At 39.4% G+C, this 23937-nt stretch overlaps 2 protein-coding genes and 1 pseudogene across 4 annotated transcripts in view; all 3 read right to left on the bottom strand.

The window, feature by feature from the left end:
- Positions 1 to 4069: 4069 nt before the first annotated feature.
- On the bottom strand, positions 4070 to 8803 carry LOC147169395 (TBC domain-containing protein kinase-like protein; annotated as a pseudogene). Its single transcript, XR_015095756.1, has 5 exons — positions 8657 to 8803; positions 6433 to 6605; positions 5898 to 6058; positions 5330 to 5489; positions 4070 to 4274 (listed from the first exon to the last, which is right to left on the bottom strand). The product of XR_015095756.1 is annotated as a TBC domain-containing protein kinase-like protein (transcript).
- Positions 8804 to 12187: 3384 nt separating this feature from the next.
- Positions 12188 to 18490, bottom strand: LOC147169394 (arachidonate 12-lipoxygenase, 12R-type-like). Of its 2 annotated transcripts, none has more exons than XM_086082891.1 (14): positions 18350 to 18490; positions 16979 to 17183; positions 16808 to 16889; positions 16548 to 16670; positions 16325 to 16428; positions 15957 to 16123; positions 15666 to 15809; positions 14782 to 14985; positions 14591 to 14677; positions 14347 to 14516; positions 13653 to 13774; positions 13444 to 13544; positions 13201 to 13371; positions 12188 to 12446 (listed from the first exon to the last, which is right to left on the bottom strand). In XM_086082891.1, the coding sequence occupies exons 1-14, from the start codon at positions 18488 to 18490 to the stop codon at positions 12267 to 12269; spliced, it is 2001 nt and encodes a 666-aa protein (XP_085939017.1). In that variant the 3' UTR covers positions 12188 to 12266. The 2 variants fall into 2 exon arrangements, with proteins under 2 accessions (XP_085939017.1, XP_085939018.1); XM_086082892.1 differs by having other exon boundaries at positions 15957 to 16141; positions 16349 to 16428.
- A 1437-nt stretch (positions 18491 to 19927) lies between these two features.
- The window catches only part of LOC147169392 (polyunsaturated fatty acid lipoxygenase ALOX15B-like), a 36282-nt gene continuing 32272 nt past the window's right edge, over positions 19928 to 23937 (bottom strand). The window contains 8 exon segments of the mRNA XM_086082702.1: positions 19928 to 20107; positions 21019 to 21189; positions 21251 to 21351; positions 21469 to 21608; positions 22015 to 22171; positions 23489 to 23530; positions 23533 to 23569; positions 23662 to 23865. Of these exon segments, the coding sequence (XP_085938828.1) occupies positions 19928 to 20107; positions 21019 to 21189; positions 21251 to 21351; positions 21469 to 21608; positions 22015 to 22171; positions 23489 to 23530; positions 23533 to 23569; positions 23662 to 23865 (1032 nt within the window).

Below are 23937 nucleotides of genomic sequence, written 5' to 3'. Positions count from 1 at the left end.
GTCCCAAAATTGTAATGCGGTATGGGACTCTGTAACTGTAAAAAGAATACTAACATATGATATGTAACTGGTCATATTACTTCGTTATTGCCTAAATGTAATACATTACTGTAATACATTACTGTAAATAACACGTTAGCCCAACACTGGTAAAAAAAAAATATATATACATATATATATCTATATATACAGTGCTGCTCAAAAGTTTGTGAACCCTGCAGGCATGGTTTTATATATATATATATATATATATATATATATATATATATATATATATATTTATATATATATATATATATATATATATTTATATAGTGAGTATATATATATATATATATATATATATATATATATATATATATACTCACTAGGTCCGTCTTGGGGAAGTCCTGGTAGTCGGATGAGTAGTACGTTGTGTTTTTCCCAAAGCCGTTGTCACCTGAGACCTTCGGTGGCTGCGCATGTTGTCTGTATGTTGCACTTTTTGGCGTCCAGAAGAAGAGGTTGATGGATTCACGGACGCAACGTTCAATGTCAATTTCTAAGGGGGAAAACAGCCAAATGAAACAAGCCATCCGTTGATCAAGGTTGCAAAACACTCAAAATGTCTCTAGCACTGAAGCAAAATGACAAAGAAAATATGGCCATAAAATGCTTCTCTAACTTTCCAACGCCATCTATCAAATGCTTACCAGCTCCAATGAAAATCACAAACATAAAGAAGACGCCTACTTTGTATAAACTTTTGTACATTCCTATTTGAAGAAATTTTCTCATTTTTTTTCATTAAAAAAATACACACAAAATCTGACCAACAATCTTTACCATTTTAAATATATTTTCTATTTGAGGATTTTTACATCAATTCCAAAATTGTACTCATTTAAATATGTATTTCATGCTGCGTAGAAAATGCGATTAATCGCAATTAATTATGAAAAATTATGCAATTAATTAATGAAAAAATTGTAATCGCTTGAAAGAACTAATAATAATACAAAATAATAAGAATTGAAATACCAGAGTTTGGCACATCAATTAATTTAAATTTTGAGTGTCCATCCTTCTGTCATTGGCAATCTGCCAATATTTTAAGCCAAACCACATAATAATTGTCATTTGTGAGCGCAAATGGTCATTGACGGACAAAAACCCACTTGCGGCAATGCTTAAGTAAATTTCCTGTCATTTGTTTACCTCCAACTAAAGAGGTGTTCGTTATTGACAAACCTTGTAGGGTATCAAACACATGATGGCAGACAAGCGCACAAAAATCAAATTAACCCACCTGTGCCCTCTCTGAAGAGGTGGTGAGCCTCCCCACAACAGATCCAGCAGTGCACTGGAAAGGTGTAGACGTCATTCTTGGGTGATTTGATTTCCACCTTATCAGGGAACCAAGCGTCATCATACGAATCGGCGTTAGGTCGTTTGACGAGTTTGATCAGAAGCAGCCGTCCAAGGGAGTTTGGGCAGGAAACAGTACAAGTTGACCCCTGAAAAAATGACAGGAAATGTTGTCTCAAGAAATAAATAATAGACCCTGTACTTTTATTTTGATGACCAATGCTAAAGCTAGTTTGCGCATTGGTTTAATTTATATTCTTGTTAAATTATGCCTCCGAAAAAAGGTTTGCTAACAAGTACATTCCCAGCAGTTTTTTTTTCTCCTTCGAGAACCTTGATTTTCTTTTAGGTAGTGTACTACACTAATTATCTTTGCAAAAGTGATTAAATCATGAAAGTAAGTTTTTATTCCAGATGACACACTAATTGCAACGTGGCTTCCAAATAATTAAAGCTGCATTCACATCTTTCAATTAAAACTGACAATATATATTTTTTTTTTTGTGCGTGCAAGTATACTCATCATTTCATGTTTTAATATGGTGCCCTGTGGGGACCTTGGTTGGCAACCAATCAGCTTTTGGCACTTTAGGTACAAACTCAAATGAGAACACAAAATAAAAATAGTGTTTTACTGTACTTACTGATCCTCTGGAGTGATCAAAGACTTGAGCCATGTGCGGTTGCTCTTGCCATCTGTGCCCACCAGCTTGATGTGCACGTTGTTCACCGTGTCGGCGTGATTTCGGTTGCCTGTGTAGACGGTCACCTTATAGTTCACCATTATTACTACTGAATGATGAGGAATACTAATACGGGAAATTAGATTTCTCGTTCAAGTAGAGACAACCGGCCACAAGTTTCTTGTATATTATGTATGGTTGTTAGGGGGAGGTACCAGTGACTGAGTGAGTGAGTGGTTTTTATTTTCGTTTTATTGTCTGATGTATCTGCGCAATGTTGTGACATTTTAATTTGCAAGCTAAGCACTTCCACATTTAAATCCCATTAACAGTAAATGCAGATGCAGTACAGTAAGGCACTCAAGAATCGGACTCATCTGGTGCATCATGTTAATGACGATATTCCTTTTTGCACAACTGTATGATTATGTCAGATGTGATCACCCGATATAATCGTTAAGTAACAAAGTTGGTCAAATAAGGAATGTGATTTGTTCAGATTATCTTTTGATCAACGAATTAGAAGCAATCAAAAATGAAGGACGCAGAACAACCATGGTGATATGCAACAGGGGGAAATCTTATTAAACGGGGTCATTTTTCCCGCCCAAAATAACAGGCATTGTACATTTTATTTGTGACACTTAAGTGGAACAGGGATTACTGAAAGCTTTTCTACCTTCAAAGTGCTCAAAGTGAGGACCTTGATTGAACATGATCAAAATTCCTTGGCGGCAAGTAAAACGGTTTGTGACCATTAAAACTGTTGGTGAATGTCTGGCAAAATTCTTTGTGAGCGTTCTCGAGATCAGTCTTGGTCTCGAGGCTGGTCCCAAGACCACTTTTTAAGGGTCTCGGTCTTGTCTCGGAATTGTAGGAATTTTTAGTCGGCCTTGTCTCGATAGGCGGACTCTGAATTTCTGATCAAGAAGGTGTGGGGTGAACCAGGAGGAAATAGAAAGAACAGAGATGATTGGCATACGGCATCCCTGCCAGGTAATGGCCCAACAAGATTACGCAACAAAAGCAGCAGCATTTCTCAACTTTTGCTGCTGGCGTTATCGAGTTTTACCCATCGCAAGAGTTACTTGGTTATTTAGTGTAGCAAGATTGCAGTTTGTCAAGAAACGGTTTCATCCCTACGTTACGCCCTTTTTGCGGTTTGACCTTCTATCTAATTGGGTATGTTTCTGTATGTGGGCTGTTTAGAAAACAGTATTGAAGCTAAGGCAAAATATAAATGAGTCATTTTACTTTCAGTTGTACTTGCTAGTACTTGTTGGAGAAATCAAAAGTAATTTACGAACTTTGCAAAGCCAAATCCAAATAGCATCTTAGTTGAACGTCTTTGGTGTATCATCTCAGAGCAAAATACCCTACTCAACTCAATACCTATGGGGTCCTCGTAAATCAACGCTGCTGGATTGTAGCGCTGGTAGGCAGGCCTAAATCTGCAAGCAAGGCGTTTTGAGAATTGTTCCTATGAGAAGAATATTAGAAAGACGTCTTTAAAGCTGTTAGTTTTTATTGTTTAGTTCAACAGTTGTAAAAAAAATATATATATATTTTCAAGGATCAAATGAAGCTAGTCTTTGTATTGAAATATATTTTATTTTTTTAATTGTTTTTATTTTGCCGTAAAAAAAGGACAGGAAGAAAAAAAACGTACAAAATAATGAACAAAATATAAACCGAAGATTGCCGTTTCTCAAGAAACGGTTTCATCCCTACTTTACTTTGGTGCGGTTTGACCTTTATCTAGTTGGTTATGTCTCTGTCTGTGGGCTGTTATGAAAACAGTATTGAAGCTAAGGCAAAATATAAATGAACTGTGACATCTGACTTTTTTTTGCAACTGAGTCTAAAACAATCTTGGACAAAAAAATTCATTCAGGTCAGACATTAAGGTGTGACGGTAACCCAACTGCTACATTAAACTACAGTTTTGATTATTGTTAGTATCATCAGATTGCAGAGGCTGATGAGTGTATAATTACTAGTTTTTATGTGACTTAAGAGGCGTGCACATTTTTTTTTTAATTAGTTTTGTTTATTCCTTCATGATGGTATCAGAAAAAAACACACACAAAGAATATGTACATAGTCTTTTCCATTTGACTCAACCGCTTGGGCTCAGATCTGAGGGGAAGGGACAGTCAGGAGTCCTGTGGGCTTCAGCTTGTTGATCCCTCCGTCTAGGATGCAAACCCGTGGGAATTGCACCTTGACAAGGTGTGCAGCAAACTAGGAGGAAGCAGAAAGACGGAAGATTTGAGAGAAGAAAAAACCCTGCAGTGGGGCGTTCTAGCATGTGCCGTGCATTATGTGCAGCCGCACAGGGCAGCATTGGTGGGTGGCGGCAATTCAAAGAAACGGCTTTCTATTGTATAATGCCCAGTTTTACTTGTTTTCAAAGGATTATTAACAGATTCATTCAGTTTTAATGAGAAAAGCATTATAACATATCAGGATTATAGCATATTGAAAAATGCATGTTGTAATGGGAGTCAATGGGACAGTAAATAGTTCTAGGGATGGGAGTGTATTGTCGATGAAAATCTACTTTTAATTGGCTTGCAATGAAAGATCTGAAGTTATTTTAAAGAACAGCTTGTTATAAGATCCTGTATGTGGCCAAAATGTAGCCTGTTAACCTTGAAACTCAACGATCTGTGAACTAACGAAAAAAAGAAAATCTTGCCATCCTAAAATAAGTCATTTTTTTTAGAAAACATGAAAAACTGAACTAAGCACTGATTATATGTATTAATAATTTCATTTCAGGGGACGGTAGAATTGAAGGATTTTAGCACACAACTTGGATTAAATACAATTTACTATAGGGCAGTCTCTTCAAAGGCTCGGAAAGCTTATTTTTTCTAACATGAAATAAGGGCACGTTTTCCACATTTGTTTTGTTTTTCCCAACTTAGTTAAGGCAAATTTTATTCCATTGAAAACACAAAGGAATTTGGATGATGTTCCATCATCATTAGGCAATCTGAAGTATGCATCTATTTTGTGACACAATTGCTGGTATGATACATGCAGGAAACCCACAATTGATGTCATACTTTTATAATATCCAGGAAATGTACTTATTAATATGATTAAGCTAATATTAAGTCATTTGACTTTCATTACCACATAAGAAAATAACTTCTGCGGATTTAATTTTGGAATGACCTCCCTTATTCATTCAAAATAGTTTATTTCCAGTTTTGTGAAAAAAAACAGTTACTACCAATTATGTATAAAATTCTTTGCCGGACCGTGTGCTTTTGTAAATGCGTCCTTACCACAGAAGCGCTTTTCATAGCGTGGCCGATGACGACAACAACCCGTCCTTTGTAGTTCTGGAGGGCTCCTGTCGTAGGACATTGCAGCACCTCGTCATCGGTGCCGAACGCCGTGCTGAAAGGAATGTTGATGCTGCCAGACATGTGGCCTTTGCTGAAGCTGGTTTCCGTGAGGTTAAAGACCATTTAAAACCATGCTGGATGCTACCTTACTTAAATAATCCATCGTTAGTTTTCCTCATAGCACCTCAAAGAAATCTGTCAAATGCCCATCGCTGGACAAAAAGCTCTAACAATTGCAATTCCTCGGGGTGAAACCTACCTCTGCTTTCTTGGTATGAAACTCTAATCTAATTTAACTAACTGGCTGAATGTTTTGAACAATTTTCAAAAGTTGATTAGATAGGAAAAAGTACTTAAAAAAAGATGGGTGGCTGGAGTACAAGGAAACAAAATGAATCTTCCAACTGATGTTACAGCCTGTGCACACCATTTCCCGATGATGAAATCTACTAAGGAAATTGATAAAGAGAGAGAAACATATTTCACAACGCCTTGGCAAGGATACTCCTCTGCACTCCGAATGTCTACAGCAATAATTCTTGGCCTGTTGGCTTTGGTCCGGTTATTTGCGGTGTACGACATCTCACACAGGTCGATGAAGTCCTCTGCCGAGATGCGAGGGGACACTTCAGCTTTCAGGTCCAGCAGCACAAGAGGTTCCCGAGACTGCAAAGAAAATTTGCAACTGGAGGTCACCTCGTATTTCATATATTGTATAGGCCTATACACATTCTGCTCGTGGTGATTGTTTCAGTTAACAACTTATATCGTAAAAGATCTGAAGGACGCTTTGTTTTTGGTTTTTGATGATTAATTTGTCTTATGGTCCCAAAATTGTAATGCGGTATGGGACTCTGTAACTGTAATAAGAATACTAACATATGATATGTAACTGGTCATATTACTTCGTTATTGCCTAAATGTAATACATTGCTGTAAATAACACGTTAGCCCAACACTGGTAAAAAATAAATAAATATATATATATATATATATATATATATATATATATATATATATCATGTAAAATATATACTCACTAGGTCCGTCTTGGGGAAATCCTGGAAGTCGGATGAGTAGTACGTTGTGTTTTTCCCAAAGCCGTTGTCACCTGAGACCTTCGGTGGCTGCGCATGTTGTCTGTATGTTGCACTTTTTGGCGTCCAGAAGAAGAGGTTGATGGATTCACGGACGCAACGTTAAATGTCAATTTCTAAGGGGGAAAACAGCCAAATGAAACAAGCCATCCGTTGATCAAGGTTGCAAAACACTCAAAATGTCTCTAGCACTGAAGCAAAATGACAAAGAAAATATGGCCATAAAATGCTTCTCCTTGGAAGAGGTAATGACCGTTTATTTCTTTGAACTACATTCCCATGATACAGCTGTGGGGTATTTCGAAAGTCATTTACATAGGTCCTTACATGCAAACAAAAAGTTGTACCTATTTGGTCCTTCCCTTTTCTATTTGTGTCTACTTTTAAGAGAGCTCAGTATTGTTCATTCTGTATTAACAAGAATTCTGCTGCCACATGCCATCAGATATTGTCTTAGACGGAGTGAGGCAACACTTGGCTCATTATTAAAAAGTATTTTTGCATGCACTGTTCCATGGAACTGTTATCACTTGTAAGCTTGTGATCACTCGGAGTCATTTTCTCCCCTTTCTTGCATAAAGCACACTAAAAAGGCAATTTCTGGTTGTATGGCTATGCTGATAATTTTGGGACCTCCTGCACTCACACAACCTGGTGTGACTTAGTCTTTAAGCTTGAATGCATACTGCGCTGCAATCTTTTCTGTTCTTTTTGTTTGACATTGTTTTATTGAAGCTCCACAACAGAGTGTGCACTAAACCTTAAAACAAACGCAAAATAGAAAATGCGACTTTCTGATTCCTTCCTCCATTGCTGTTTATGAACACATGCGCTAAAACGATGATGTCCCTCAATGTGAATTTTCTCGACTTAACTCCTTAAAGCGTTTAGCAAAAGCATCAGCTCCTGCATTGTTTTTCCTCAGGTCTAAATCAGCAATAAAGAGGCTGGCCGCTTTAGATATTAACTAGCTGGCAAGGGCTCTAGAGAAAACTTGGCAAAAGGAGCATTTGCCTGACATATTTGACCTTTATAAGGAGAACTGCCTCTGCCATGCCCTCATTCCTTGCATATGAACGTCAGGTAGTAAAACAAGGTTTGGGTTGGAAGGTTGCTGGCCTTGGATTCATTGTTCTTTGTTTTTATTTGAATTTTTTAAAAAGGCCAGAGAGCAAGGCCAAGCAGCATTTGCCAAAGCAAGAACTTTACAAGGGAAGTTATCCCCCGAGCATTTTGTACATTCTGAATGCCACATGGTCACTCTGTGCAAATCTTATGTGTTTGTGTCGTGCGAGTGCTACAAAAAGAGAGCGCTAACCGAAAAGCCCGTAGGTAACAGCGTCAACTTGTGGTGTAATATTACCAGTGGAAACCACAGCACATATGTCAGTCTTAGTGATAAATAAACAAACAATAACAATAGAGGAGAGAGAATGTCTCTTGTATTTACTTCATGACATTTGGTTCTTGCATGTTGTTAGCCACGCTTAGAAGAGACTCAAGGAAGCAAAGTGAAGACTGTGAAGAAAAATACTGCAGCACCTAGGCTGTCTGAGTTCTTGAAATAATAGCGCCTCTCCCAAACTGAGCCAAGTACTGTGCAGTAATAGCCAGCTGTCTAAAAACTTTTGCCCATATAATGTCGCTTTAACTGGAGTGTTTTGGTGCCTGGGGCAGCCTGGTTGCATCTCATTTCCACACAGATGCACACTGAACTTGCAGTAGCAGATAAGGAGACGGATTTTACGGAGGAGGGATGCCAGTGCTTGCAGTGGTTTTATAGATGAACTTTGACTTAAAGTTGGGTTCAAGTGTGAAATTCAGGGCGGTTTGACAAAACTTGATAATAATAGTATTAGGACTCCAGGTTGGCTCAAGCAGAACGTGTGTGGGTCAGTACTGCCTTCTCAATAATTTTTTTGTTACTATAAATAGTACACCTCTGGAGGGGAGGTAATAATTTTACAAGTGTATCATGTTACAGTGGCTTACAATAATATTAAACATTTTTAGGGATAAAACCAGCCTCATTTTTTATGTGCATCTACAATTGCCTTACTGAGTTACTGTATTTTAACGTTGGTAATGATGGTGGTACGTTTTTTCGGGTGCTACATGGTGTAAAAAGTTTGAAAACCACTGCTGTAATGCATACGTTAAGGGTCACCTGGTAGGTCAGAGAACAGCAGGATGCACTCGTTGAAGCAAGAAGGCGGTCCCTGAGCTGCTGCAATATGGCCATGCCGATGCACAAGGGGAAGGACGAGTTCCCCGGCAGCAGAGTGTCCCACAGGTGGAAGATCTTGTGCAGATATGGGAAGAAAAAAAAAGAAGAAAAAAATTCAAAGAGACGCAGCAGAATGCCATATGTTGAAAATATTAGGTGTACCGTTATGTTCTAGTGCCACTGTTCTGTTACGTTCATTTCAAAGGAGCATAAACAAAAGATGACATCACGCTTGCTCAGGAAACAGTTAATGATCAATCTTGGCTGTTTGCTGCCGTCACATGACCAAACTCAGAAAACAGGTGAGCTGAGATTGGTCGTTGCCAGTTTCCTGATCACCTGTGATGTCATTTTCAGTCAACAGCAAGTGGCAAAATGTGTTTTTTAAAGGTATTAAATGTACATGAAAAATAATGAAGTCATCAAATTAATTCTAGACAAAATATTAACTTCTAATGCTGCTTAAAATGGCTGGAGGAGTCACATCACTTCAACACAAATCACCTGGGCAACTACACATGATTGCAAACTAAAAACTAAAATTAAATAAAACAATTCATCGCAATCAAATAAAATAAAATTATATGCCACACATAATAAAAAAAAAATGTAAATGGCCAAAATGATTATCCTGACTAAAATTTGACAAATATGGTTTCTATTTCTACTTGACTAAATAGAAATGAGATGAGGTTGAGTAAACTAACAAGCGCAATTAGACTAAAACTGAGACAAAATTTAACAAATGGTTGATCAAATTAACACTACCACCAAATACTACATCTCCTATAAATAATAAACAGGTCCAGATTCAGTGGAAGAGGATACATCAACTTTGTGTAACTGCAGTGGCAGTCAGATGCAGTTTTAGGTATGACCGGTCAACACGAGACCTAGATCTTGTTGTGTGTGTGGTGCTTTGGTAGATGCGTCTAGAGCTGGCCTCTATCAGGGTACAGAAACCCTAAGTCTGTGCAAACATCATGATATATGTCCCTTAATGCGGCCAAAGCAGCTCGGGTTTGCCCAATTTGCACTGATGTCCTTATTAAATCAGTCAAAAGTGCTCTTGCCAGTTCCAATGAAGGTGTAACATGAGCCGTGACCGGCGGCGGATGCAACAGTTTGCAAGCAATGACAGCAGACATTTTGTAAGACACCTTAGAACTGTTCTAATTTATGAAAAATGCATCACATGGCTCTATTAAAGACAGGCTGGTAAAACAAAAACAAGTAACATAGTGCTTAAAGAAAGAATCCAAATTTGAAAAAGGTTCAGAAGGTTATTGCATCATACCCAGAGGTGCATTACTTTACCTAACCTGATTGAAGTAGGAACAAAACATGGGAGGGACAATTTCACCTCCCAAAATGAACCACAATAACATACAAGCATAGCACAGTACCTCAACCAAAACTAAGCATGCACTCTTTATTAAATACAATTCATGCATGAAAAGAGCATAATGCATTAATTAAAATGATATGGGAAAAAAAATACATTTATTTAAGTATGCTATACGGTCTATTTTGTTTTGTTTTTTTACTTCACTCCTATCATATTGAATTAGTACTTTTATTGTAATGAATACACAAAAGGATCATTCAATGGCATTGTTCTGTTTAACTCCCAGGACCAGGAAAAAGTTGCTTCAACGTAATGATTTATTTTTCCCACACGTACCGCTCCTCTGAAGATGACCAAAGACCTCAGCCACGTGCGGTCACTCTCGCCTTCTGTGCCCACCAGCTTAACCCGGTTGTGTTATTTGTCCATTTTCTGGCATTTTTATGTTTTTCTGTGTTTCATCAAAGAAAAAGTATTTGAAAAAAATACACTCGGGACCTGACATTTCACCAGGATTGTTAAAAAATGCAGAAGTTCAAATTGCCGCCATGCTGCAATTTATAATTATTGCAAACAGGAGGGAGAGATTCACTCGAAATTCTTGTAATAATGCCCGATTTTGGCTCATTGACTCCCGTTATAAATCACAGTTTTTGATATGCTGTAAACCTGATATGTTATAATGCATTTTCCGTGATTACTGGTGCAATCGCTTCTTTGACGAGTCATAAACATGAAAATAGAGGAATTTGTGTGTTGAGAGTGTTAACACCCAAAATCCACTAGGTGGCGCCATAGGCTAATAAATGAATTTGCTTGTGCAAAGCCTGCTGCAGATTGGTCAAAATGAATGTGATAAAAACGGTTGGCATTACAAAAACGTTTGGTGTTGATGTGTTTGAGCTCACTTTCAGTCTATTTGGGCATGCATATTAGCAGGCGTGCACAAGAAAATACAAAGGTACTGCCCACAAATGCAAAAAGAAATTCACTTGTTTATTGTTACTGGTTGGGTGTTGCATCTTCTTTACTCTTATTGGTTCCGGCATTTTTGAGGTCGTTGTTCTCGCGATGATCACTACTTTGCACGACTCTGTCTCGACACGGGTTCAAACTTTGGATATTTGTGCAACTTTTGATGTGTACTTGTTGGAAAACACTCTTTGCCTTCCGCGCGTTCGTTTTCTTTCGGGTAGTGAGAATGTTGGTTATCCGAATGCAGGCTGGAGATCGGTGGACAGTCACTTCAAAGCTTTTATTTCTACAGAATATTCCGGACACAAGCAAGTTTACAGACAAATGGCTGCAGTCCTCTCGCAAGTGTGTCGTTACAGCAGACTCCCAGCATTCTTATACTATCAGAAAAAGCAGTATCATAAAACCCCCAAATCTTCAGGAAACAGCCCCCAGCCCTCAGCTAAGACAGACATCATTCAATACACATTGACAAATGGCCCTTTGATGTGGAAATATAGTAGGTCTCAGACGTGACGTCACCTAGCATAAGATTAGACTTCAACCACAGACAAATGGCCCATTGTTGTGAAAATAGAGGAGGCTCCCCCAAACATAATTTAAACACTCACCCAGCTCTACTGAGGAAATTAAAGCAGTTATGACTAAATCTAAACAGTTATAACTAAATCTAGGCAGAAGACCCTCAACAACTGTATGCTGACTTAAATTTTCAGCGGTTGTACTGAACCAGTAGCAACACGCATAGCATTATAGGACTGGGTCCAATATATATATTTTTTTATCAACGCTATCAAAAAATACCCTGAATATTTGTGCGGTCTTTCTCAAAACAGCTGGAGTCAGATAAGAGGGGTAAAGGTAAAGTCATGAGTTTGATGGGCATCAGCTTGTTGATCCTTCCAACCAGGATTCAAATCTGTGAGACAACAAAAACTTACTTTGACTGAAGATGGAACTTCAAATGATGTCAAGCAAAAACTAATTGTTAAATTGTCAGATTTCTAAATTCTTGTGATATTTAAACAAGAAACAAGACTTCACATGCTTTCACTTTTTTGCTTGCTTGGCCTGCAACCAGCCTTACGGGACAAATTGTGATTAATCTTGGAGGTTCCCTGTGATACTTTATTTAAAAATATGTTGAATACTACTATTCATGAACACTCAAAACGCAAACATTTCCCAATCATGGCATCCTCCTCCTTGATTGTGATTTTCCAATATTTAGATGGCCACACTGTTCTCAATTTTCTTTGGGTCCAGATAAGTGTAAGGGACTTTCAGATTTGTGTTTCTGTTGTTGATCGCAATCGACAACATGTCAAGGTCAGCTTTAAAATCCCTTTGCAACTGGAGGGGAGTCTCTTCAGTGTAATAGGCTTCGTGGTAGTGGCCGAGGGGGACCTGTCGACACAAAGAATATACATGAATATATAATAGTTCTCTCATCAACAAATTATCTTTTGATTTTAGTTACTTGAGCAGCTCTATACTGTCAGACAGATAATGGAGTATTTTCTATGTGCTCCTTAGGTTTGACCTTAGGCATGTGACTGTGTCCCTTGCAGTGTTATGAGGGGTTTCTTCAGGATTTTGGGGCCTGCTATCATGGACCGTTCAATCCCTTTACAACCGGTTCTGATCATTATCTTTGTAGAACATAGGATCTAATGCAATCGAATGTCCAGGCCAAACCCATCTATTACAGTTTTTTTAATTTGGGCCTCAAATCTTGGTTTTGGCCTTCCATGTTCTCCTTGCAGGAGATCTTTCCTTTCTGTGGGTCTTGCTCTCAGAATATCGGACAGAAGATCAGTTTAATCATCATTTTCTGGTAGATTGATGATCCTACCCTCATTTACGGTCACTAGCTTTTGTTTGTGGAAGTGAAGTGACAAGACAATCACAAATATCACAAATATAACACAATACAACAAATTTTCACCCTTAAAACACTTAGGACTCTGACTTTCTGCAGCCGTACACCAGGGCAGCCATACACCAATGCAGAGCTACGACACACTGAACTAGCTAACTTGGAACTAAAGGAGGCGGGCATTTGAAAGGGGGATCTGAACCTTTGCTCCTTAGTCTGGTAACCCCACGACCCAGACTTGGATCAACGTAATTTTTGGCATGTCAACTTTGGTGTACTTACAAAGTCTGAGGACTGCTTGCTGAGCAGCCAGACTGCGGCCATTCCTTGAACGGTCACGTTCTTCGGGGGCAACATCTCTCGCAATGTCGCCACACTTGTTGTCTCCTTTTCAGTTGGTGGAGCGCGCTGCAGGGTGGCGGGGGTGTTGGGCATCCAGCCATAATAGTCATACTGCAATGAGGGTTTGCAATAAGACCAGAACTAATATGAAGGATGTTTCTATTGTTTATCACAGGGATTCACCTGTCCGCTGTTTACGGCTGCATGTTGGCACGAGCTGGTGAACATCACCATGGTGACAAACTTGGTCAGTTCAGGCACAGTGGTGAAACTCTGAGGGATTCCTGGGAAGGAAAAAAAAAGAACATGAGAGAACTGTATCACTCTCAGAACCTTGAGCTGCTGATGAATAAAGTGTGCACTCATGTAGCATTATTCTTTGTAAATATCACCTGTTTGTGGTTGGGAAAGGAATCCGTATTTAAAAATTTCCCCAATCCAAGTCTGCAGTTCTGTGTCTTGTAGGACCTCACCATCATTTTTGTAGTAGTGTTGTATCACTCCCTGCACAAATCTTTTGAGGGACAACTTGTATCATGACACATCGATTCTGCTAAATATGTTCACTGATACTTACAGACTCTGTAATTGAAGAGAACCATACTCTCTCTCTCTCTCTCTCTCTCTCTCTCTCTCTCTCTCTCTCTCTCTCTCTCTCTCTCTGTCTCTCTGTGCCTTCCTCCTTTTCTACTCTCTAACCCAAACGGCAGAGGCAGATTGGGTGCCCCAGTCTTTGGTCGAAGTTTCTTCTCAAGAGAATTCAGTTTTTCCTTTGCCTCTGTCGGCTAGTGCATGCTCATGTAAGGTTCATTTGGTGCTGCGTTAGTCTTTTAATAAGTGAGTGGTGTAGTCTTTGACCTGTAACAGTTACAAGACTACTTTCTCGTTCATAAAATGAGTACCATTATGATTCTTGGGTTGGACAGTCCTGTTAATGTCATAGTTACTTCAGAGGAGAAACTAAATTATGATAACTGCAAATTACACAAGATCCTCGAGAAAATTCAGTTTGACCTAAGTGTCACCTGACTATAAAGATTTGTAGAGATTGGTGTTAACAATAATTTCTCATGCAAAAAGTCATACTTGAACATGATGCTCCACAGTTTGAGTCCATCATCTCTGTAGTAGAAGTTAGGCAAGTCCTGCATGTCGCGATCAGCGATATCGTCGGGGATACAAAGGGACCTGTAGGTGATCGAAGACAGCGATCTGGCCAAGATCTTATTCAAAGCCTCTCCACCAGAAGCTGTAAACTGAGGAATAGTACAACGCATGAAGTAAGCAGAGTATCTTAAATGTCATGCTGAAAGGAAAGGTTGACTTTTACCTTGGTGAAGAGTCCAGTGGGTCCTATGAGACGGTCCCGAGCTAATTCATTTATCTGCAGAGTGTATCGAGTGTGGGGCATGAGGAGCTAAAAGGATAAAAGAAAGGACCATGAAACAAAATCTTGAGACAACATATGTTTTGATGAATAAAATCACTTAGTTAAAACCAGATTGAAGATGTTCTTGTTACCTTATACAAGGGATGCACCATGGGCAAATTGCGCATCAGTGAAACTGCAAAAACTTCAGCCAACAGGTGAGTGCGCAGCAAGTGGGCGTTGATTTGGTGCTCTGAGAAATCGGCACTTCTCACAAAAATCTTAGCAATCAGCCAGTCATATATAAAATCAGTTGGGAAAAAGATGGGGTTGTCCTCAGCCGGAATCTGCTTCAGCTGTGGTAGAGGGAGCAAATATATTCAAATTAAGGATGGACCTTTGAAGGATGGTATGTTGGATTTTGTAACTGCAGATGCTACACTGCACTGAGACTTGTCTCCACGTATTTAATCCACTTTCTAACAGAAAACCATGGCATCACATTGAAGTGTTGATTTGAAACCCAGCTTTGAACCGGCGCAGCAGATATTAAAGGTCACATTTTGATAAAGCCATCATAAGCCGTCATTTGCAAAAAGCAGAGAAGAGATCTTCAGGCAGCCAAGCCAGAAACCTTCTTGACTTTGAGGACCATGGCTTCAGTCTGCTAATCTAGAAGTACTGTCCCTGACCTACACACATTGTTGAAAAATTGTGTGACCCACTTTGGGGATGCTTCAACCATCTTGCCGCAACATCGCCGATCAGCGGCTTTGGCAATGAAAACACAGAATAAAATGCAGTCTATTCAAACTCTATATACCCCACCTTCTAATAGACCTTTGAGGTGAATAATCAACGGTTGAGAAACTCTGACAAACATTCCCAGAACACGCACATGAAATGCTTGGACCTGTTAGATCTGTTCAACAGGTAGTGCTCAGTGGACAGCTAATATCCACTCTTTGCTTGCAGGTTTATGGGACATTCACAGTTAAAAATATTTTACTTGTACATTGGATTAAGCTAATGTCACCTGAATGGCAATTGGCATCAGCTTGTCGTCTTGTCTTTTGTGAAGCAAGACAAGGGGCGCCATCAAGTACTGCTGCATCCCTTCTATGGTGTTTGCTGGCATTCCGTCCAGGTTCTTGTAGTCACATAGGTAAATGTTGCCTTGCTGTTTGGGAACGAACAAATCTGAATTCTTATATTGTAGATACTACATACTGTACTGTATAGTGCAATGCAGTGATTATGTGCTGTTGAAAAAATGTTTCTATAGGCTATATTCAAATTTTTCGTAAAACGAGAATGTGAACCGAACCTCCAACTCATTGGAAAGGTTTGAGCCACCGGGAATGAAGACCATGTCATCAGTCACAGGGAAGTTCTTGGGCAGAGTTTTGCAACGTTGAATCAAGGTAGGATTGACTCCATTTAGGAACTGGTAAGCAAAAAACCAGTTCTCACCCCAGTATTCGTGGACATGTTCTGACAAAACACATAAAACTTTACAGCACATTTGTCAAAAATAATAATAATAACGAAACTAATAATTGAAATACTCCTGTTACTACTTTGCTGGTGTTAATGCATTATTTATTTTCGTTTTTTTATCCTGACTCCTATAAACACTTGACAAATAACATTTAAGCACTTGGTGAGGATGGAAACGGCATTTGGCCTCAGTACCTAATAAGGGTGTGTCTCTGTTACAGAACACTTCATCGATTAAGTAAAGATGTTCCCAATTTTCCTTGTTGTCAACCAGCCCGTTCAGCTTAAGCTCCACCAACCTGGGAAACAAAGCAGGCAGCTTTTTTGCAAGAAATAATAGCTATGGTAACTAAAAGAAAGTAGTTTCAGCATTGAAAGCATTGGTTCCATTATACTGTAAGATTTGGAGGGCTCTTACCCTGAAGCCGCTGTAAATGTAAACTCTACATTTTTGGTGAAGGAGAACTGGACCTCATCTGGCAGGGTCGAAGGACCATCTGCCTTAATTGTGTAGGGCACACCTGGGGCATAAAAATCCCAGCTATTGGGAGGTTTAAAGATTGTTATTTCACACAGAATGTTTTCCATATTTAAAAAAAAAAAGAAGCAAATACAGTATTGAAAATAAATAATTATGTACATAAATAAGAAAATGCAGTACACAGTGAAGACACTCACTCATAGTAACTACTTCGCAGGCTCATCTCCTTCTGCCTCGCGTGCTGACCAAGAGGGTGGCTTTCATCAAAGATCCTCAGAGCTTTTAGAGCAAAACCAAAAACATTGCATGAGTATCATTTGTCGCTATCAAGTATTCAATAGCAGACAAGCACACATATGACAACCCACCTTTGCCCTCTCTGAAGAGATGAGTCTCGCTGTCAGTGATCCAGCAGTACACTGGAAAGGTATAGACGTCATCCTCGGGTGATTTGATTTCCACCTTGTCAGGGAACCAAGCGTCATTGGGAAAAGCGATGATTGGTTGTTTGTATAGTTGTATCATAAGCAGCTGTCCAAGGGAATTTGGGCAGGAAACAGTATAAGTTGTTACCTGGAAAATTGACAGAAAGGGTTGTCTCTTGAAATAATTTATGCACAATTACAAGTAATTTTCGGGACAATTGTGTCATTTTGTGTTTTTCATTCCAGTCAGTGCAGAACTGTCTGGGTACACAAACCCAAGCCCTTGCACAAGCATGGTGAACCTAGATTGCCGTTCTGCCAAAGTGACTGTTGTGGTACAAAGATCCAGCTGTGTCATTGCAAGAGCTGGGACAAGAGGGAAGAGAGTTCTGACCAAAGAGCCAGTGGAGAACAATTCTAATATAACTCACTCTATCCGGCCTCCAATGTACCGCCAGATCATGTCCATATCGCATGGCCAGTCGCGCATCTGTACATCTACGTAACCTCAAAAATAGTTTGAAATTTGGACACCAAACCGTGACCTTATATGGTATTCGATAAGACGTATGCAGTATTTCGACTTCTCAAGCCATCTCATGAAAAGATATATATATATATATATATATATATATATATATATATATATATATATATATATATATATATAGTAACCTCCAGGTAAAAAGCAGGATCTATATATAAATATTTGACAATTTGACAAGTCACAGCAACGACTGCTGCTGATTTGCCAATTGAAAGTTGAAATACTAAGTTAGCTACTGTGAAAAAAGAACAAAGATTTCAAAAACAATATGAATGTTTCAAGAAATAAATAATGCATTCAGTTTTTTTTTTTACCTTAATTTTGGTGATCAATGCTATAGCTAAATTGCACACATTATATTTATGTTACATTATTTTGTATAAATTATGTCTTGGAAAAATTGTTTGCTAAAAAGTAAACTCCCAACAGATTTTCGAGAACCTTGATTTTCATTTCTGAATAAATATTGTCTATGGGGTATTGTATTTAAGTAATTACAGCATTTTATTTTTATTATTTTATTATTATTTCATTCATTCATTTTTAAGTGAGTACATCCCGAAAGGAAGTTTTAATTCTAGCTGACACACTGATTGCAACGTAACTTCTAAATAATTCCAACTGACAATAAATTCATTTTGTAGTTGAAATCATTCATGCATTTCATGTTTTAATATGGATCTTGTGTATACCTTGGTTGGCAATCAATCATCTTTTGGCACTTTCAGTACAACTCCAACGAGCACACGAAATAGTGATATACTTACTGATCCTGTGAAGATGGGCAAAATGTTGAGACATGTGCGGTCACTCTCGCCATCAGTGCCCACCAGCTTGATGTACACGCTGTTCGTGGTGGTGGCGTCTTTTCGGTTGCCTCTGTAGACGGTCACCTCATAGTTCACCATTATTACAGGACGATGAGAAATCCCAATACGGGCAATGGGCTTCTTCTTTGAACTAGAAACAACGAGCTACAACAGGTTCTTATATACTGTGAATGGGGGAGTGGGAGGTGTGAGAGGTTTTCGATTAGGGAGGTACCTGTGACAGGTTCATTAGGAATGTTAGACGTGTAGGAGTAATGACCAGTGCAAATGTGGTCATTCCCAATTAGATCAAAAGCTCAGATGAGATCAAAGGGGAAGGTAAAATCAAGAGTTTGATGAGCATCAGGTTGTTGAGCCCTTCAGCCAGGATTCAAACTTGTTCAAGGTTCACCTGTATAAGGTTTGTTGCCACCATTGTTGTACGGCTTCCCTGCCAAAAAACTATTAGGTTACGCAACAACAACTTTTCAACTGTAAGAGCTGGTAGTTTCTCTTTGCTTTCATGACAGGAGTAAAAAAAAGAAAAGAAAAAATGTTAAAAGCAAATATGTAAGAAAAGCTTTGAGGGGGTACAAAAAAAAAAAGAATTTATATCGTGAGGTATTTCAGTTATCAGCATGATTGAGATATATATGTGTAAAGCATTCCATTACATTTTGAGTTAACGCGCAAAACCAGTAACTGTACGTTAAAAAATTTAAATGAAAAAAATATTTACATGCATCCGAGACAGAGATTAGTTTATGACCGGCCGGCCCTTGCAAAATCTTTGATTAAAAATATAACGTGAAATATGCAGTGCCAACATCATAAAATGAAAACATTGGTTCGGTCTGAAAAGGCAACAAAGCAATGACAAAAACCTGTCCATTAGGTTGCCTTTTTTAAACTTCCATTGGACACAGATGGAACTCACCTACTGAACAATTAACCTCCATTACAGGCATTTGTTTTGTTTAGCCGAGTTTTAATTCCATTTTCTTGCGCTGTGTCTTCCTGGATGGCGACACTTTAAAATGGACGATGGGGAAACCACATTAAAGCAACCCAACTGTGATGCTCTATCGTTCACACACACATTATGGCACAATTCTACTTTGACGAAAGAATGAAGTCCAAGTAGTGTCAAGCAAGAACTAATTGTTAAATAGTCAGATTTGTAAATTCTTGTGATATTTAAACTTTTATTTGCAACAAACAAATACATACATTGTTTAATAAAAACAAGGTTTCACATGCTTTTCACTTACCCTGCAAGTATTCAAGTCGATACAGAGCACAACAAGAAAAAATATATATATTTGACTTACAGGTAACTAACAAGTCCTTCCTCTTTTGTTTATTGTTGGAAAAGTCAAACAGCCTCATGAAACAAATTGTGATTAACTTTAGAGGTGCCCTGTGTTACCTTATTTAAAATATATTGATATTGCTACTCATAAATACTGGATACACTCAAAACACAAACATTTGCAATTCATGACACCCTCCTTTCTGATTGTAACTTTCCGATGTTTAAATGGTCACACTGTTCTCAACCTTCTTAGGATCCAGATAAGTGTAAGGGATTTCCAGACTTTCGTTTCTGTTGTTGATCGTAATCGCCAACATGTCAAGCTCAGCTTTAAAATCCATTTGCAACTGGCGGGGAGTCTCTTCAGCGTAATGGGCCTCAGGGTAGTGGCCGAGCGGGACCTGTTGACATAAAGAACATCTGTGAATATATATAACACTTCTGTCATCAACCAATTATCTTTTTATTTGAGACACTTTGATCAGCTTGACCTGGTCAGACAGATACTAGACTGTTCTCACAACCAGTCCTCATGTGCTCCTTTGGCTGGGAAAAGACATGTGAGCGTGTCCATTGCAGTGTTCTGAGGGGGATTCTTCATGACTATGAGGCCTACTATCAATCCCTTTACAACTGGAGTAGAAGCTTTGTTTGCATTTCTAGCAAGTCAAACTTCTGCTTGGTTGAATCCTCCACCGGTTATAATCTGAATTGAATTTAATAAAATGTCAAGGCAGCATTGTAGACAAGAGGTTCGCACTTGTGCCTTACAGTTCTACCATTCGGGTCTCGAATCTTGGTTTTGTCTTTCCTGTGTAAAGTTTGCATTGTTTCCTTGTGCTTGCAGGAGATTTTTCCTTTCTCTGGGTCTTGCTCTCAAGGGAGGGAACATTGTATCATGCGATTGACAGATGATCATTTAAATGCACTTGCAGACTGTCATGTATTAATGTTCCTACCCTCACTTATGGGCACTAACTTTTATTCAAGGCTGAAGTGACAAGACCATCACAAAAATCACAAATACAATACAATACAATACAATGAATTTCCTTCAGAGGCAGGCTGGAATCACCCTTAGGAAAGTTTAGACATCCAGGAGTGACTCTGACTTTCCGCAGCCGTACACCAGGGCAGAGCTACGACACACTGAACTAGCTAACTTGGAACTCATGGAGGCGGCTTGAGAAAGGGGGATCTTAGCGTTGCTAGTTAGAGTGGTACCCCCACGACCCAGATTTGGATCAGCGTGACAATAAGTGTCTGCCTTTTCCCCACAAAATTGTTGTCACGTCAACTTTGGTGTACTTACAAAGTCTGAGGACTGCCTGCTGAGCAGCCAGACCGTGGCCATTCCCTGAGCAGTCACGTTGATCGGGGGCAATGTCTCGAGCATAGTGGCCTCGCTTGTTGTCCCCTTTTCAATTGGTGGAGCTCGCTGCAGGGTGACGGGAGTGTTGGGCATCCAGCCACCATAGTCATACTGCAATGAGGGTTTGCATTAAGACCGGAAGTAATACAAAGGTTATTTCTGTTTATCACACCTGTCCGCTGTTTACAGCTGCATGTTGGCACGAGCTGGTGAACATCACCATGGTGGCAAACTTGGTCAGTTCAGGCACAGTGGTGAAACGCTGAGGGATTTCTGAGAATGGAAAATAAGAACATGATTAAACTTTATCACTGCCAGAACCTTGAACTGCTGATAAATAAAATGTGCACCCACTTAGCAATGTGTAGCATCATTCTCTGTAAATATCACCTGTTTGTGGCTGGGAAAGGAATCCGTGTTCAAAAATGTCCCCAATCCAAGTCTGCAGTTCTGAGTCTTGTAGAACCTCCTTGTCACTTTTGTAGTAGTACTGTATTACTCTCTGCACATCTATTTTGAGACATATCCATTCTGCTAAATATTTTCCATTATACTTACAGACTCTATAGTATCCGACAGTGGTTCTCAACCCCGGTCCTCGAGTACCCCTATCCAGCCTGTTTTCCATGTCTCCCTTAGCCAACACAGCTAAGAATCGTTATCAGGCTTCATGCAGGCCTGGCTGATTAGCTGATCAGTTGAAACACCTGTGTTGGCTGAGGGAGACATGGAAAACAGGCTGGCTTGGGTTACTCGAGGACCGGGGTTGAAAACCACTGGTATAGGGTAAGGAGAAACTAAATTATATCTGCACATTCAATCAGATCCTCAAGAAAATTTAAATTTGACCTAAGTGTCGCCCCACTACAAAAATGTGTCAAGACTGGTGTTGCAATAATTTGTCATGCAAAAAGTCGTACTTGAAAATGATGCTCCAGTTGGAGTCCATCATCTCTGTAGTAGAAATTGGGAACGTCCTGCAAGTCGCGATTAGCAATGTTGTCAGGGATGCAAAGGGACCTGTAGGTGATCGAGGACAGCGATCTTTCCAAGATCTTCGTCAAAGCCTCTCCACCAGAAGCAGCAAACTGAGGAATGGTACAGTACATGGTGTAAAGGCCTCGATACACCAATCTGACGTAGGCCAAATGTGACCAACACTTCCCCCCTGTGGCATCAGCCTGGCCGTCGGCACGTCACGCGATGGAAAAATTACAGAAAAACACACCATAACAGACAGGCACCGACGCCATTTATTAAGTATCTTCTGCATGAGAACTAATCCCCCTCCCTATCTTTGGTGGCGGTGACGTGGGCCTCGTAGGATGTCTTGGAATTTTATTTGAGCATTCATGGCTGACGCAGATTTGCGCGAGTTATGAAATAAATGACAGCGATTGACGACGACGCGCGAGGAATTCAAATCAGTGTAACCAGTTGACAGTGACATAATGTTAAAGAGATTACATTAGCATTTTAAGACCTTCCACAGTTTACTATAGGCATATAATGATTAAAGCTTACCTTTGACACCATGGCGGTGTAGTTTTATATGATCCACTATGCTTTTTTTGAATTCATTTGGACAGAATGTTTACTGATAAAGGCTACTTTTGACACTATTCCATGGAGGTCTCAAAGAAAGTGGGTGTGCGTTTCGTCCGCAGAGGCGGTGCGGAGGTGGGTCTGCACCTAATGACGTCAAAAAGTAAGCACCTGTTCGTTTTCTCACGGTGGGAGTGTCTGGTGCTTGGAGAGCAGAATGGCCTAGAATATCTCATAGAGGGGTGAATGGAGGATAACACCACTTCGGTGATGTTTTTGGTGGGGAATTAACATTTTAACATGGCTAAAAGCTCAAAAAGTAAATTTTTTACGTTACAGTCCCTTTAAGAAATATGTTTGAAGACAATGAGGATGTTGAACATTTCGAAGGCGTTGTAACTGAATGCTGATGAATGATTACCACTTGATCCTTGAGGTTATTTCAAGTGTGCTCCAGTGTTGAAAGTAAACTAACCGCAGATGCAACACAGTTTGTTGATTAAAAAAAATATATATATTGAAGGTTTATAATAATAAACAGATTTGTGTCAACGCCATAGGTGTAAGCTCTGAAATGATTTTGGAATTATGTTTCTATCTGTTTCAGGAGATGTCGAGATATTTAGTAGGCGGTGACAATATTGTTGAATTTCCAGGAAAACTTTAAGTTTTCAGGGGTGATTCAAAAGTCACCTACAGGTTTTAGAGGCATGTTTTGGCAGGCGCTTTAGGCCTTAATGGGTTAATCAGACGGCGCAAGCCGACGCCCGGACGCTTTCCGCCGTCGGATTGGTGTATCGAGGCCTTAAAACAGAACAGCTTAAATGTCATGCTGAAAGGAAAGGTTGACTTTTACCAGGGTGAGTGAAGACTCCAGTGGGTCCTATGAGCTGCTCCCGAGCTAATTATTGATATGTAGAGTGTATCGAGTGTGAGGTATGAGAAGCTAAAGGGATAGAAGGAAAGACCATGAAACAAAATCTTGAGACAACAGATGTCTTGATTGACACTTAGTTGGTTGAGAAAAGCTCCTGTTACCTTGTACAGTGGGTGCACCATGGGCAGGTTGCGCAGCTGTGACACTGCAAAAACTTCAGCCAACAAGTGAGTGTGCAGCAAGTGGGCGTTGATTTGGTGCTCTGAGAAATCAGCACTATTCACAAAAATCTTAGCTGTCAGCCAGTCGTACGTCGGGTCAGTTGGTAAAAAGATGGGGTTGTCCTCGGCCGGAGTCTGCTTCAGCTTTGGGAGGTGGAGCAAATATAATCAAAGTAAATATGGACGTTTGGAGGACATCATGTTGTATTTTTATAA

The sequence above is a fragment of the Leptonotus elevatus genome, chromosome 8 (genome assembly GCF_054856555.1).
Source record: "Leptonotus elevatus isolate MCC_2025b chromosome 8, RoL_Lele_1.0, whole genome shotgun sequence".
Classification (NCBI taxonomy): domain Eukaryota; kingdom Metazoa; phylum Chordata; class Actinopteri; order Syngnathiformes; family Syngnathidae; genus Leptonotus; species Leptonotus elevatus.
The sequence above is the reverse complement of the archived record's forward strand: the minus strand, read 5'-3'. Positions and strand labels throughout refer to the sequence as shown.

Bases quoted from the DNA above. Each gene is read 5' to 3' on its own strand.
- LOC147169394 (XM_086082891.1), bottom strand. From the start codon at position 18,490: ATGGTGAACTATGAGGTGACCGTCTACAGAGGCAACCGAAAAGACGCC. The intron at 16,890-16,978 runs GTGGGTTGTCAT...TTGCTCTAAAAG, and splicing joins TCTCTTCAGAGAGGGCAAAG to CTCTGAGGATCTTTGATGAA. The intron at 13,545-13,652 runs GTGATATTTACA...TTTCCTTCCCAG, and splicing joins CCTTTCCCAACCACAAACAG to GAATCCCTCAGAGTTTCACC.